The following is a 14,918-nucleotide window of genomic DNA, read 5'->3' on the forward strand; positions in this document are numbered from 1 at the left end:
ATTTATCATATATGAAGAATTCATTTTCAAACATTGATTAAAAATGATTAAACAAACGCCTGTTTGAGACTCCTCAGTGCACACAAAAACATAACTTGGAGAAATAAATAAATACGGATATGTTATTTAAAACCACCTCGAATATGTTGTGTTAATGTTATGAAATGTTTTCTCATAAATGATGCGGTAAGCAGGAGGACAGAATTACGTCTAAACTGACGCCGTTTTGCATTTCTATAGGTTGTAGGTATACGATCATGGTTTTATACTATCACGTTTAATCGTGTTTTATGCCGTTTGCCAAGACTTGATAAGTCGCTCGTAAAACACAGGAGGTATGGAAACTAAGAACACCATATGTGGTAAATTGTACAGCTAATATAACACAACACATTAGTTGTATTTCCTTTAACTGGTGGATTATGGATATATAGTTGCTGATCGAAAGCTGGAACACAAACCACCCAATACAAACAAATAATTCAGATCCAGTCGTCATGACTCCACTCCGGAGGGATTCCCCAATCATTTCTTAGAGTTTCTCATCAAGAGCCGCGTTCACACCGGAGTACTTTTCCCCGTACTTTTCCCCTTTAGTTCCGTTAGTACCCCTTATGTTGCGTTCACACCAAAAAGAGTACTTAGTGCCGGGAACTTTTACCCCCATTTTTAGTGCCTGCTGAGAGGTGGTACTATCCTGGGGGGAAAAAGTGCCCCAGTTCTGATTGGCTGGGCGAATTGCAAACCACACCCCGTAAAACTCTGAAAAGTTTTGTGAAGCCGCCATTGTATTTGTGGCATTAGCATTATTAGCATTAGCCCCGCGCACCAACGGACAGAGACTAATTTATGGCAACACAAAAAAAAAACATGGGAGCGGTGGAGTGACGAGGAGGTGTCGGCGTTCTGGCGATTTACCACACTGCCCCTGACCGGCCTTTGGTTAACAGCCACCGCACTCCAACTTCCTATGATCCGGTTGTGACCGTGGAGAAGTCGGGGCCGCAGCTTACTTGGCTGGGTAGAGCCTAATTGGTCTGAATAAGCCCATAGCTCCACCATGCAGGTGCCAGCGCAAGTGACTATACACTGCACACTACGTTTCCCAGGTCCCTAAGGAGCATGGGGAGAACGCAAGTGCACCATATCCCCCACACTCACACACGCTTACCTCGTGTAGAGTGTGCATGGACCGTAGTGGGGAAGGCTCTCCCCGCCTTCCAGCCCTGTATATGGGGCTTACTGCGCCCCACGTTTCCCAGGTCCCTAAGGAGCATGGGACAACGTAAGTGCATTATGTCCCTGGGGGTCAGATACAGCTTACTGACCCACAGCCCTCCTCCTTTCACCAGTCCTGTGTTGCCCCAGCAAGCACCGACGATGAAAAGGGAGCCAGACATGTCTAAGAGATACTTACCTTATGAACGAGCCTGGCGTAGACCAAGACGCCGCCGTGCATAGGTGGACGACTAAAGCCATCTAGCTGTATAACCCTCGACCTGGAAGAACTCCTAGGGTTCTTGGGAACAGAGGAGGGGTTCGGTCTGAGTGTCGCCCTGCTACGGCCACCACGAACCAGAAGGCAACTCGGGTGCACCGATAGAGCGGTCAGTTCGCATACTCTCTTGGCAGGAGTCAAAGCAAGCAGCAAAGCTGTTTCTTTTTGCTTCTCTCTCTCTCTCAATGATAGCGCCTACAGGGAGGAGAGCTCCAGAGGCTCAAACGGTTCTGTAACCAAAGCCTCGAGCCCCAATGAGAGTTCCCATTGCGGGGTGGAGACATGCACCACTGGGCGCTGTCTCCTGATCCCCTGCAAAAAACGCTTCATAAGCGGTTGGCTAAAGACTGGTCCGCCGACAAATCCCGCATGACAGGACGAGATGGCAGCTGCATACACCTTGACTGTGGCATGAGCAAGCCCCGTTTCCACCAGTAGCTATAGCTAGGATAGAATAGAACCCAATGTACAGGACAGAGGCTCTAGACTCCCTTCCTCGCACCACGTCTGTCTGTCCTCTGACAGAGTGGCACGTAGCCTGCCCTCCTTCTCGATCGGGTGTACACCTCGCTCTCGATGGGGGCTGCATTGAGCAAAATCCCCAGATACCCCACTTGCTGGTGAGGTATGGGATTGCTCTTCTTCCAATTGACCGCAAACCCCCAACTTGGTTAGGTGTAAGATCAATTGGGCTGTGTGGAACATTGCCCATTCCCTGGACCTGGCCATGACTATGAGGTCGTTGAGATAAATAAAACCCTCATGCCATGGTTGCGAAGCGGCTGGAGCACTGTGGTCACACATTTGCTGAACGTGCGTGGGGATAGGGAATAGCCGAACGGTAATCTGTTGTACTCGTAGGCTATCCCCTGGAAGGCAAAACACAAAAACTCAAAAGAAATTGACATGAAAGTAAGCGTCCCTCAGGTCGATGGTTGTGAACCAATCGCCCGGCTGCACCAGTTCCAGTAATTGTTTTATGGTTAACATATGTAACTTTTTGCAGACAATGTGCTGATTCAGGATGCGAAGATCCAGAACGGGTCTGAATTCTCCTGTCTTCTTGGAAACCAGGAAGTACATGGAGTAAAGCCCCTTTTCTCTGTCCTGAGAGTGCACAACAGACACAGCCTGTTTTTGCAACAGGGCCTGAATTTCTGTTGAAAGGAAACCTATCTGCTCCTGGGATGATAGATTTGCCTCTCTTACACCCTTGAATGGAGGAGGGAGGCTGCAGAACTGGAGTGAGTAACCCAGTCGCAGTATCCTGTCCACCCATTCTGTCAGTACACAGCTGAGCTTGTGTTTTAGGGGACATGCAAGGAGCTGTGGAGCCGCAGCTAAGAAGCTGTGGTACTTTCTGGTGGCCCTGTCCTCCGCCAAACCTTCTATGAAAGGAAGATTGGCTTATGGGGAACCAACATTAAAAGGGCCGATTTTCTGGTGAGGAATTTTGGGTTCACACTAGTGTTAATTTCGTCAGCTATTTTTTAATTTAGTTTTAGTCTTAGTCCTGTGTTAAATTTCCTTTTTAGTTTTAGTCATATTTAGTCACCTTCATCCTGTTTTTATTTAGTCAAGTTTTAGTCGACTAAAAGTCTGAGCATTTTAGTCTTATTTTAGTCAAAGAAAACTAATTATTTTAGTCTACTTTTTGTCAATGAAAACTGTTGAGTCTTTTTTAGTCATCAGATTATATAGAACATTTCAGTCAAACTAGTCTAGCCAAAACCAATAATTTGTCATTTTAGTCAAATTTATTTCACGAAGAAGATTATAGAAGATTATATCTTGTCCTTATTTGATGAAAAACACAGGTTGAAAATTGTGCATCACTAGGATCATAAACCCAACAGTTTAAATATCAAGGTTATCGTCAATACTGGAAGGCCTGTATCGCAACACACCTATGTATGGTGAGTGTGTCCTCTTCTTCTACGTCTCTTTAATTTCACCTCCCCTTTGAGGACATAGGGATGTGATGTACACCAAATGTCTGGTATTTTTCACACAGTGTTGTTCCAGTGTCTACTTACAGTTCTCTTGGCTTCCCTTGTGTTTGATTAGGCTTTATATGTGACATTTGTACAAGTGAGTGTCAAAGCAGCATAAAGCAGCTATGTACAGAAACAGTGCCTTTTTTGTATTGCTCTGACCAAATAATAATAATTAATAGTATTTAAATATGTGTTCAAAGCTGTGTCTGTAAAATATATTGTTCAGGGATTTAGTTGGGTCAAAACTCAAGACTTTGTTTTATTTAAATTCTCAAGTCATGTTAAGTCTTTGGAGTTCAGTCTCACAGCAGGAAAGCCCCAGGTTATTTTTGTGACGTACATTTGACCTGTGTCTCTGTGTACGTCAACCTTTAGAATTAGCAAATTAACTCAGTTTTAGGTTTAAATGTATTAATTTCTGGTTATTGGTCTGTTGGTTTGAAGACATACATTTCATTTTCTGCAAATCTAGTTTTAGCCCTGCTTATTACATGGGACAACCACAACCCTAGCAAACAGGCTTTTCAAGAACATTAGACCCTCACCACTTGATATTTGTGCTTGTGTGAGACTAGTAGCTGGGCCCCTCCTCATAAATCAGCAGACAAAAACAGCTCAGTTTAAGCAAAGCACGCCCCCCCCCCTGCTCAGTTTGCGGATTTATAGTATAGGTTGCCATTAGCAGTGCGTCCATAGTTATTATGACTTCTGATATGAATATAAATCAGTGGATTTCAGTCTCTGCAGCTGGAACTTAATGTCCTTTTCTACAATTATTAGCAGAATAATAAAACTGCAGTAAACGGGTTTAACCTGGAGGTGTTGCATGTGTAAATCAGTGCTAAACAAAACTTTCTCTCCTTGTTTATCATCTTATTCAATCCACTTTCACGGCGGTAGAGACTCAGGATTGTGGGGGTTAATATTTGACAAACTATCATACCTTTTGTGTTGCAGATGAGCATGAAAGCAGCTTGAAAACCATGAAGGAGGAACATCGGCAGCAGCTGGAGGAGGTGAAGAGAGCCAAAGAATCCTCAGGGTTAGTGTTTTTATTGTTTCTTATCTTCAGTTCAGGAATGTGTATAAAATACCTCCCCGTATCTGCATGAGCTGGTGAAGTGAACTCAGAGGGAGAAAATCACAGCTTTTGTCTATAACTTTATCTCACACCACCGCCGTCTCTATTACAAACGAGACGGTTTAAAAGCACTCTCGTGGCTTGTGGCCGTTTACGACGTGCTGGCCGGTGCGAGGTGCGTGCATTACCTGATGCGACAGGCTCCCTACATTGCTGGAGGAGCTGGTGTCGGTCCGGGGTGCATACATAAAATTATAGGCTAATTGATCATGGGTGGGCAGTGGTATGCAAGTGTAGAGCAAAACTGTGTTTCATCGTTGTGATGAACATGATGGGAGGTGTATAGGCTGGTCGAGTAGGACTACAGTTAACTGGGTGGTTTCAGATAGAAAGGGTAGAGGAGAAAAAAGTCTATGTGCTCCAGATCGGGGGGGCATAGCACCACTAGAACAGGGATAGTGGGGTCGCAAGAGGATAAGCTAGTTATTGCTCTTGGACGGTCTTCAGGCACCGATCTAAGCACTTGTATACAAGGGTGGGCGCACGAGTCAAGGTGCCCCACTGAGAGTTCCCCATAAAGGGAGAGATAATTCCCTACCCCCTCTGAAACCTCTTTAATCCGGACTAAATTGAGCTGGATGAACTTTGCTGTCGCACTGGTGTTTATTACGAGTTCATCATGTTTGTCTGATTGTTTGTATCAGGGGTCTATATTGGTTTGTCTAACCGCCGTCTTGTGCATGTTTTGTAACAACTAATAATGAATCAGTCCATAGCCAGGGTAAAATAAACTAAGCTTTAGTTAACTCACCAAAAGTAAATGACTTGAGAAAAATAAATAATATATAGTGTTTTGCAAAATTCTGGTAGTATAGATGTGCTGCAAAATGAAAATAAATAGCAAAAGAGTGTTTTTATGTCCTGCATCTGAGTGTGCAGAGGAAATGTAAACAAGAAGCACACTGTTCAGGGTGTGCGCTGTAGGTGTAAGAAGAAAATAAGATTATATTACTTTTAAGAATACATTCTTAAATTGTATTGCTGGTATGTTAAGATATGTTTGTGACCTTTTATAAACCCTATGCCCCGTCCTGCACCCTGAGACCCTCAGAGGCATCACTGCTGGTCGTAAAAAAAACCTGCCTGAGGAGGTCAGGGTGGCAAAATCTGTCCGCTGTTTTAGGTCAATGTTGTATTATTTGTTTCATTTATTCTTAAATCTATGTATTGTATGGTAATAATGAAAAAAAAAACGTAATGTATTGAACACATTCCGACACAAAACTGATAAGACAGAACTAGACTCAGACATAATACAAATTATTGTTGAAACATTTTGCGCTGTTGCTGCAAAATGGAAACTTTGTTGATTATCTGTTCCAACTGGCCACTGGAATCAGATAATTAATATAAGTTGAAGTTTAATTACAGTTTTAAATATAGTTTAACATTCTTTATTAAACTGCTTCAAATGATTTCTCGTATCAACCAATTGGTCTCCATAGACATTACTACAATTCTAATAGTTGTTAAACTACTGACAAGTTTTCTGAAACCGAGCTTATGAACAAAAGAGTAAAGGTCGCTGGTTAAGCCAGGATCAATATATTTGTTGACGTTTTCATTACAGTGTACATAATAAATGTGTTAAATGAATTGAGCAATTCTTTAAAAAGTATAATGTTGCAATCTCTTTACAATAAGTAATTACAGTTAAAAAAAAAGTAGATTTCCAAGGGCCTCTCCTTCACAGCCCTACACTTTAAATCATGAGACTTTCAAATCATAACAGACAGAGATCGGTATCACTTTGTGTTGCAAGCCAAATCCATGTAAAGGTTCTACTTGAGCCCAATTTAAATACCATAAAGAAAGTATTGAACCCAGCTCAAGCTAAATGTCAAATGTATTTAATTAATGTACAAGTGTTTTGATTTATTTCAAATGTTCTAATCTCAGCTTCTTTCGAGTTCAGTCTAAGCAACAAATTGTTTCTCATAACATTCTCACTGCTGTCCCAAATGTTTTAACCTTGGGCAGACAAGCTGTTCACACACCCACACACACCCACACACTTTGGATAAGTAGTCACCTTATCCACATTGTAAATTGTTGCCTTCTTTAAAGTTATTAGTAATTTAAGATTAATTATTAAATTAAATGTGGTACATAAGATAAAATAAATAAAATAACTTGACTTGATCATTTTGTTCACAACATTAGACCTGTCCTCTAATCTCTACTAGAATAAGATAAGTGTGCATGTTTGGATGTTTTAACACTCCTGTAATGTACCTAATCTTGATATCTTTTTCATTACAGAGCTGGGAAAATGGTGTATTGATTAGATTCTGATCCGTGCAAGTCCAATTTTGACTGACTTTAGTTCTAATGTTAATGTTAATTTGACTTTAACCCATAAGTAATTATTTAAATTAACTCTAAATGTCACATGATGATGGATTAGTGTTCCACATTTCTTCCACTAATTTGTTTTACAATTAGGCCAAAGGTAAAGAGAGACATTGATGACCTTGTGTCCCTTTTGTTAGTACGTGGTTCCATTTTGTCTATGGCCTTGGACGGCTTCACTAAAAGTCACCCAGTTCTGCCCTGCTGCAGTCCGGCTGAGTGCAGTCACAGAGATGCTATGGCTGCTCTACATGACATTAATGGTCTGGTCTGAATGGACACCATTTCCTGCTCCCAGAGAGAATGACACTCCTCAAACTGAACATTACAGCCGTTGATACTGTCTCACATGGGTCTGCTCCCACCCACTGAGCCATGAACTGAAAGCATGACATCTGCTATGAACACTTGGAAGCCTCCCTGTCACACCAGCACCAACCCTTGGGTCAGTCAGATGAGACTAACGGCTTCACTTAGGGCATTTGGTTCAGATACATGACTCTCGTTACCGCAGAGTGGGTTGTTTTTAAGGCTATTCATACTGCTATGCAGAGGATGCCTGTAAGTTGGCGAGCTGGTAAAAGCCCCTACTATTGTTTCAAATAGGCCTAATGTCAGGGGTCTCTTAATGTCTAGTTCTACATGTATTCACATTATATAGACAATGTTTCCACCTGGTAAAACTAAAGGCTGCACAAAACTCAGGCTACAATACAACCATTATGTTCTGCTCTAACGATTCAATGTATAGATTCTACATCAAAACAATTAGCTTTTATTGTTTCCAATGATAACGTCACCTTAAGTGGAGGAATGCAAACCTGTTTTCAAATGTAAGGTTTTGATTTTGTTTGACATTTCTCAGTAATGACACCCTCAGACACCCAGTATCATTCATGCTATGCCATCAGTAATAACTCAGATGTTAAAGGGATGAAACTTTTCCTCCCAAATCAGATATGCTTTGTTTTTCAACAAATGTATCAATTTCCTGCATAATATATGTTTCTCACAATGGTTTTTTGTAAGCTGCACACAGGTGATACTGAGTCTTCTCGATTGATAGATTATAAACTATACCATGTTTAAATAGACTCCTAAGTTATTATTTCATATGTACCATATGCAAGAAAAGGGAGGGAAGAGTCAATTATATTGAGTAATTGATTTTATATTGGGTAATTTATTTCTCAAACCTATGTTTTATGGTAGAGACTAAATATTTCTGATAAACTAATATTTTATCAAAAGGTAAATGGTGAATTAATATACATTTAGAATCATTGAGAAGGGGTTATATCCACAGGGAAAAGCTCACCTTTAACTTACAATAACATTTCTCTGCTATGGACTGATGAGTATATGATTCTTGCATGTTCAATGACTAACACAAACCTTCAAAATGATAATGTGCATGTGTCAGGAAGGCTCCCAAATAATTCTGAGGGGCCTATTTTTGTAATTAAATGATAATGTGCTAATCCATTACTTTGAGTTGTCTTCACTCAGAAAAACATCCCTATCAAGTGTTAACCCAATAACTATAGGACAGCTCTCAAGGCCAAGGGTCAGAGAGAGAGGGTCACACTCTCCGGGTGCAGAGAGCACCCCCAGCCACGTGCAAGGAAGCACGAGGTCGTTCGAGATGGGATGCTTCTCTTCACCTTTCTGATAAGAGGGGGTTCTTCTCTTCATCTTTCTGCTCGGTGGGCTCTAGCAGACAACCCTGCAGGACGAGCGAGGATTTCAGAGGCTTCTATAATACAATGTTCCATGTTTCTTGGAGGAGTTTGATGTCTTCCTAACCTCTCCTATCACGGGGGGGACACCTGAATACGCAGTTGTACTCAAGCAGATAGCAGAAGGAATACAGGCAGATGAGCCTCCGTCTCACTGGGGGATTAACTACAGTGCTCACTGAATGAGCCACACAAAAGCAGAGCAATTGGGGGGTTGAAATATGGCACTCTGATGAAGAAGAGTTTGAGCCAATCAGCACCTCAGTGCTAATCTACAGTATCAGGATGCCTTTACACACCAGACACTCGGTGTCATAAAGGGAGGAGGAGAACGAAGACTGACGGAAATGTTCTTCCAGCTCTCGTACAAAGATGAACTTTGAATTGAATGTCCAGATGTTTAAAGATGTACAATTAATGATTGTTTTTTATATTTCCAATGACCAGACATGTGTTAAATAGTGGTGATAAATATATTTTGTAAAATCAGATTACACTTTCACACTAAACAAAATTAATAAATAAATATTTTCAGATTATAAAGTATTGAATAATAAGGTATTTCTAATATTATAACAGATAATGTTAATATCCTTAATCATCCAGCAATCAGGCTTAACAACACTACTCTGTAATGTATTGTCCATGCACAGACAGACCTAAAATGGTGTTTCAAGTACTGGATTAATTTCAGTTTTGGCCCAAAACAAATATTTATAATAATTCATATAACAATTATGTAGCATATTTGATCCTCAAATTAGAGAATTATAATTTAAAGAAATTGATATTCTATATTCAACATTAGATAAACACAGAAGAACCCTTTCCAAGTACCATAAGTAGATTTTCAGGTAAGTATGGCTAATAAGAATAAGTGATAGACTTAATTTGGTACAGATCAGTTGTAGCATTTACAAATGTATGAATTAAAGTTTTAAGAATGTTTAATCTTTCCTTTCCAGGTTTTTACAAAAGTCTTTGAATATTTGCCTAACTTTTCCTTTTCAGATTTTGAACAATGTACTTGACTAAAATGAATGTATTGATTTTACTAAGACTAAGTGCCTTACTCTTGACTAAAGCGTAATGAAGTAAACGTAAAGTAATCCTAAAATTGAGGACACTGCAACTTTGCCGATTACAGATTGATCAAATCACCACTGTGAATTTTATGCCTTAGCTGGATCTCTTATGATCCTAAGTTTTAAATGCTTTTGACTAGTGATTGCCTTAAAGCAAATCTTTAAGCTGTTTCTGGTTTTGATTTTATAGTTTGATAAATGACATTAACTAATGGTTTAAATGATAAAAGATATTAGGTTAAAACAAATATTTTGCTATTATGTATCTGTGTTTTTATGTGTGTTCATTATTGTATTTATTGACAAAAGATGCTCCAAACACTGATGAGAGATAATTGTTCCTATTATGATTGCCTGTATCAATCATTGTGATTGAATGTTTCAATCTTACTCTACTTTGTGATGTAATTGAATGTAAGGTGAGACCACACTCGAATCTGAAGACGCCTATTGATTTAAGTATTGACCAGAATTATTAGACTAATGTTTTAAGGTTATCAAAAATGATAAAAAGAGAGGAACTGTTAAGGAATAATTCTTCTAGATATCTAACCTTTTACTCTGACATGTGTTATCTCCTTTAAGGAAAGGCCTTGGTGCCATATGTGTTGTTGTCACCAGTGTGTGACCGGTCAACTTGACTGGCACGAAGGGTAATTGTTGTGGGAACACTGAGGCACTTCTTTATCGGTGTTTGTGGGCTCTAGGATGTGAAATCCTTGAGGCCATGAGCGTCGGACGCAGGTGACTCAGTGTTTAGTCTACTCCTTCAGAGATGTTGATTTCTCTCTGTGAACCTGTTAAAAGGTCTAGCATAGAGAGAGGTTCTTCAGAATTGACGTGGCAACTCTACCGTGTGGTCAGAACCTCTGACTCTTTGATTTGTGATGTGAATCCTCCGGCCGAATACTCTGAATAAACCCATCAGTGTTTGACATCAAAGCTCCAACTCTCACCGTGTCTCCTTCCTGAGTCGGTGACTCCATGCATTACTACACAGAAGTTTCCTCCACACAATGTATATATTTTTTATATCAAATGTTGTCCCCTATCTTAAGTGCTTTTGCTCATGCATTTTGCATTTGGGATTAACATTCCACCCAACACAAGGTTTTAGATTTTTGGACCAAGCATCTCACATTACCTGTCATCTTAATGATGCCAAGCATAAGCTGGACTTTTTACTCTAGTAATAGTAAAATCAAGTCCCTCCAGACATTTGACCCATCCCAAATAGTAATTAACCCTTGGACTATTAAAAGTAAGGGCAAATTGCTAGAAAGCAGCAAAGTCTTTAGGGTTTCTTGTCTTTGTTTTTGGGGGAAATCTTTCAAATAGCTGAAAATAGCTGAAAATACACCAAAGATCAGGTTGACATTTAATTTAGATTAAATCATGGAAGAATATGGTTTTTTCTTGCTTGCAGGAGTTCTGATCACCAACAAAATACGCAAGGCCTGGAAGAGATGGAGCAGCAATACGTGACGACTGTAGAAAAGATCAGAGGTTGGTAATGGATGTGTTTATTGTGTGCACATTTAAAATATTCTGTATTCAGGCACACCAGATTTCAATATAAAACTGCCCTGGAGGGACTGAGGAAGAAGACTAAACTAGACACTATGATGTCCTGTACCATAATATTCATTTATGTCTTCACTTGTAAATCTGATCAGTTATTTTCATGTAAATGTAACTAGTGAAAAGGACAGATCATAACTGTGTTTTACCGCAGGAGACATGCTGCGTTACCTCCAGGAGAGTCAAGAGCGAGCAGCAGAGATGATCCGCGTGGAGGTGCAGAGGGAGAGGCAGGACACCGCCAGGAGGATGCGGCGCTATTATCTGACCTGTCTGCAGGAGTTACTGGAGGACGGGGGAAAGAATACAGGGCAAGAGACCGTAATGTCCTAAACTTGTTTGCTTGCTTCCTCAGGACTCCTCCGGCTAATTGTATTGATCTTCCTGTCCTCTGCAGGGCTGAGAAGAAAATAATGAATGCTGCTAGCAAGCTGGCAGCCATGGCTAAAGTACTGGAGACGCCTGTCAGAATTAAATCTTCAAAGAACTACAGCTTACAAAGTGAGTGCTGTCGAGTAGAAACTGCTTGATTCAAGGTGTCTCCTTTTAGGTTTTCAATTGTCAATGTGCTGGGAATATGTGGTTTGTATTGACTGGTTGTTTGACGGCTGTGTTCACAGGTAGAAATGCAGGTTTCAGTAAGAACCCGTCGACTCTCCCTGAGCTCCCTGACATCAGGCCAGAGAGATCGCACAGGGAAAAGACTTCAGAGCAGAAACAAGTCGCCACACCGAGGACGAAACCTTCGAGTCACAAAGACCTTCCTGCCACTGAGAAGGAGGCAGCGGCAGTAGATGCAAGACTGAAAACTACTGGTAACGCACATCTCCGCTCTTACAAACCTTCACATCAGACAAATTCATGCCAGGGGGATTTTGTCGATGCGTCTGTGAGGAGTAAAAACAGAGAGCTCTGCCTGCAGGGAGTCAACCGCCTTGACTCAGAGCGACAGAGCCAACCGCTCCTCATCCAGGAGGCTCCTGTCAGAGACGAGAGGAGGACGGACTGGAGCATGAGCAGCAGTGACTCGGACGCAGGCTTCCAGGCCTCCACACTCTCTTACTCAGGGAGGAAAGTGGAGCAGGTGAAGCCTTTTTCTGTCTCTGCTACGTCAGCCTGTCACTTGGGAGAGTTTGGTAGACTCACCCCGAACGTTTCTGACCTGACTGTCTATAATGAAATTGCCAAAAAGACACCTCACACCCAGACTTTGAGCATTCAGCATGCAAAGCTCAGCACACACCGGGAGCCCACGCCTGGCTCCGAGGGCGAGGAGCAGCGGGGGGGCCGTCCCCGGCCTCAGTTCTCTGAGCTGAGACAACGGCAGCAGGACAGCGGCTTCGACAGTCCGTTCTACCAGCAGAAATGACAAAGTGAGGGCAGGTATGAAGTGAAGTAGGCAGATAAACTTTGAACTGAGTTCTAACAATTTCAGTAAACTTACATTAACGTGCCTTTTTTTAATTAAGTGTTTAAAGTTTACTCGATGTAGAACCGTTGCCTTCATGGATGTTTGCAGTGTGTGTCTTTGTGTTGCTTTAACATTGTTAACAGAATAGTTTGACATTTAGGAAATTGGCTTATTTGCTTTCTTGGCAAGAGACATTGATGGAGATTGATACTCTCAGACACTCAGTCTTGAGTTCGCAAAATATAAACTTGCAGCCAGTAACCTAAGTTTAGCGTACAAACTGGAAATGAGGTGGAAAATCAAATCCAATTGGGATTTCCAAAGGTCGCTAAAAACAACCCACCAGAACAGAATGTTTGTTTACAAAACAGTGTCGAATATAATTGAGTAGAATAACAAATTGTAATGTTATGGGGGCTTATGTGATGATATAGTTCCAGTAATACTGTGAGTTAACCAAACAAGAAATAGTAAACAAATTAAATATAATTTACACAAGAAATAAGGTTCAGAGAGACACAGGCTAGTTTTCTCCACATGTTCCCAGCTTTTGTGCTACGCTAAGCTAACTTTACAGACATGATAGTGGTTTCAATCTTAATTTACCTCTCGACAAGAAAGCAAGTTAGCGTTCCAAAAGGAACTTTTTCTTTAATGCAGAAATTGTTCCAGTGTTTCCAAAGAAACAACTTCTATGTCCTGGTCCAGATCATCTCAGAACAGGCGTAACACTCCTTTAAACAAAACAACATATTTGTTTTGTGATTTGTTTATTAGATCTCTCATATGCCTGTTGAACATTTCAGTGTAGCTTTAAAGCTGCAGGTGTTTGTTCGCAATGTCAGTGAGGCACTTAGAAGTGATCCTTTCATAAAGTATACGTGTATTTTTAGAAAAATATTACAGGTCAAACGCTGTCCACACTGTAATATTTAACTTGTGATACCTTGAAGACTGATACTGGCAGGTCACTGCACCCTGTACTGTAGATTGCCACAGAGAACTAGATTAAGTGTTCTGCACCTCCGTCGTTATGCCTGTTTTTATATTTTCATATATTTTATATAACGTTAATGAGATATGCTGTGCGTAGATCATAAATGTTTGTTTTTTTATAAATGTATTTAATTTGTTTTAATAAATATTATCATATGCTTGCAAATTAAGAGAGAATACATTATTTGTCGTGAGGGACGAGCCTCTTCAGCAATAAGGGTTGTGTTAAGGAATAATTCTTCTAGATATCTAACCTTTTACTCTGACATGTGTTATCTCCTTTAAGGAAAGGCCTTGGTGCCATATGTGTTGTTGTCACCAGTGTGTGACCGGTCAACTTGACCGGTCACCAGTGTGTGACCGGTCAACTTGACCGGTCACCAGTGTGTGACCGGTCAACTTGACTGGCACGTAGGGTAATTGTTGTGGGAACACTGAGGCACTTCTTTATCTGTGTTTGTGGGCTCTAGGATGTGAAATCCTTGAGGCCATGAGCGTCGGACGCAGATGATTCAGTGTTTAGTCTACTCCTTCAGAGATGTTGATTTCTCTCTGTGAACCTGTTAAAAGGTCTAGCATAGAGAGAGGTTCTTCAGAATTGACGTGGCAACTCTACCGTGTGGTCAGAACCTCTGACTCTTTGATTTGTGATGTGAATCCTCCGGCCGAATACTCTGAATAAACCCATCAGTGTTTGACATCAAAGCTCCAACTCTCACCGTGTCTCCTTCCTGAGTCGGTGACTCCATGCATTACTACACAGAAGTTTCCTCCACAGGTTGCATTTTATATAAACCAATTATAATATAAACCAATAGATTCAGAAAACACTGGAGTCCTCAAAGGCTCGGCTACAAGGATGTGTTTGTAGATGCATGTATTATTGGTTTGGGCTTTTCATTGATATGTTAAGCAGAAAAACCTCAAATATAATCGATCTTATCCTTTCAGATTGTGTTTCGTATTGTTGTTGTGTGCAGGCATCACAGTGGCTTTGAGGAGGAAGTTCTCTGCATCTCAATTTCGGGACGACTGCAGGAGATATGATGTCACCGTCATACCCAATGTAGGGGAAATCATGCGTTACTTGTGCAACACACCAAATGTATCACAGACCT

The 14,918-nt window shown here is 40.9% G+C and overlaps 1 protein-coding gene across 1 annotated transcript; it reads left to right on the top strand.

The window, feature by feature from the left end:
- Nucleotides 1-1,275: 1,275 nt before the first annotated feature.
- On the top strand, nt 1,276-12,762 carry LOC117491486 (centrosomal protein of 152 kDa-like). Its single transcript, XM_034141497.1, has 6 exons — nt 1,276-1,285; nt 4,453-4,537; nt 11,239-11,318; nt 11,548-11,704; nt 11,791-11,894; nt 12,014-12,762. The coding sequence occupies exons 1-6, from the start codon at nt 1,276-1,278 to the stop codon at nt 12,760-12,762; spliced, it is 1,185 nt and encodes a 394-aa protein (XP_033997388.1).
- The last annotated feature ends 2,156 nt before the right edge of the window (nt 12,763-14,918 follow it).

This window comes from Trematomus bernacchii, unplaced genomic scaffold, assembly GCF_902827165.1.
Source record: "Trematomus bernacchii unplaced genomic scaffold, fTreBer1.1, whole genome shotgun sequence".
Lineage (NCBI taxonomy): Eukaryota > Metazoa > Chordata > Actinopteri > Perciformes > Nototheniidae > Trematomus > Trematomus bernacchii.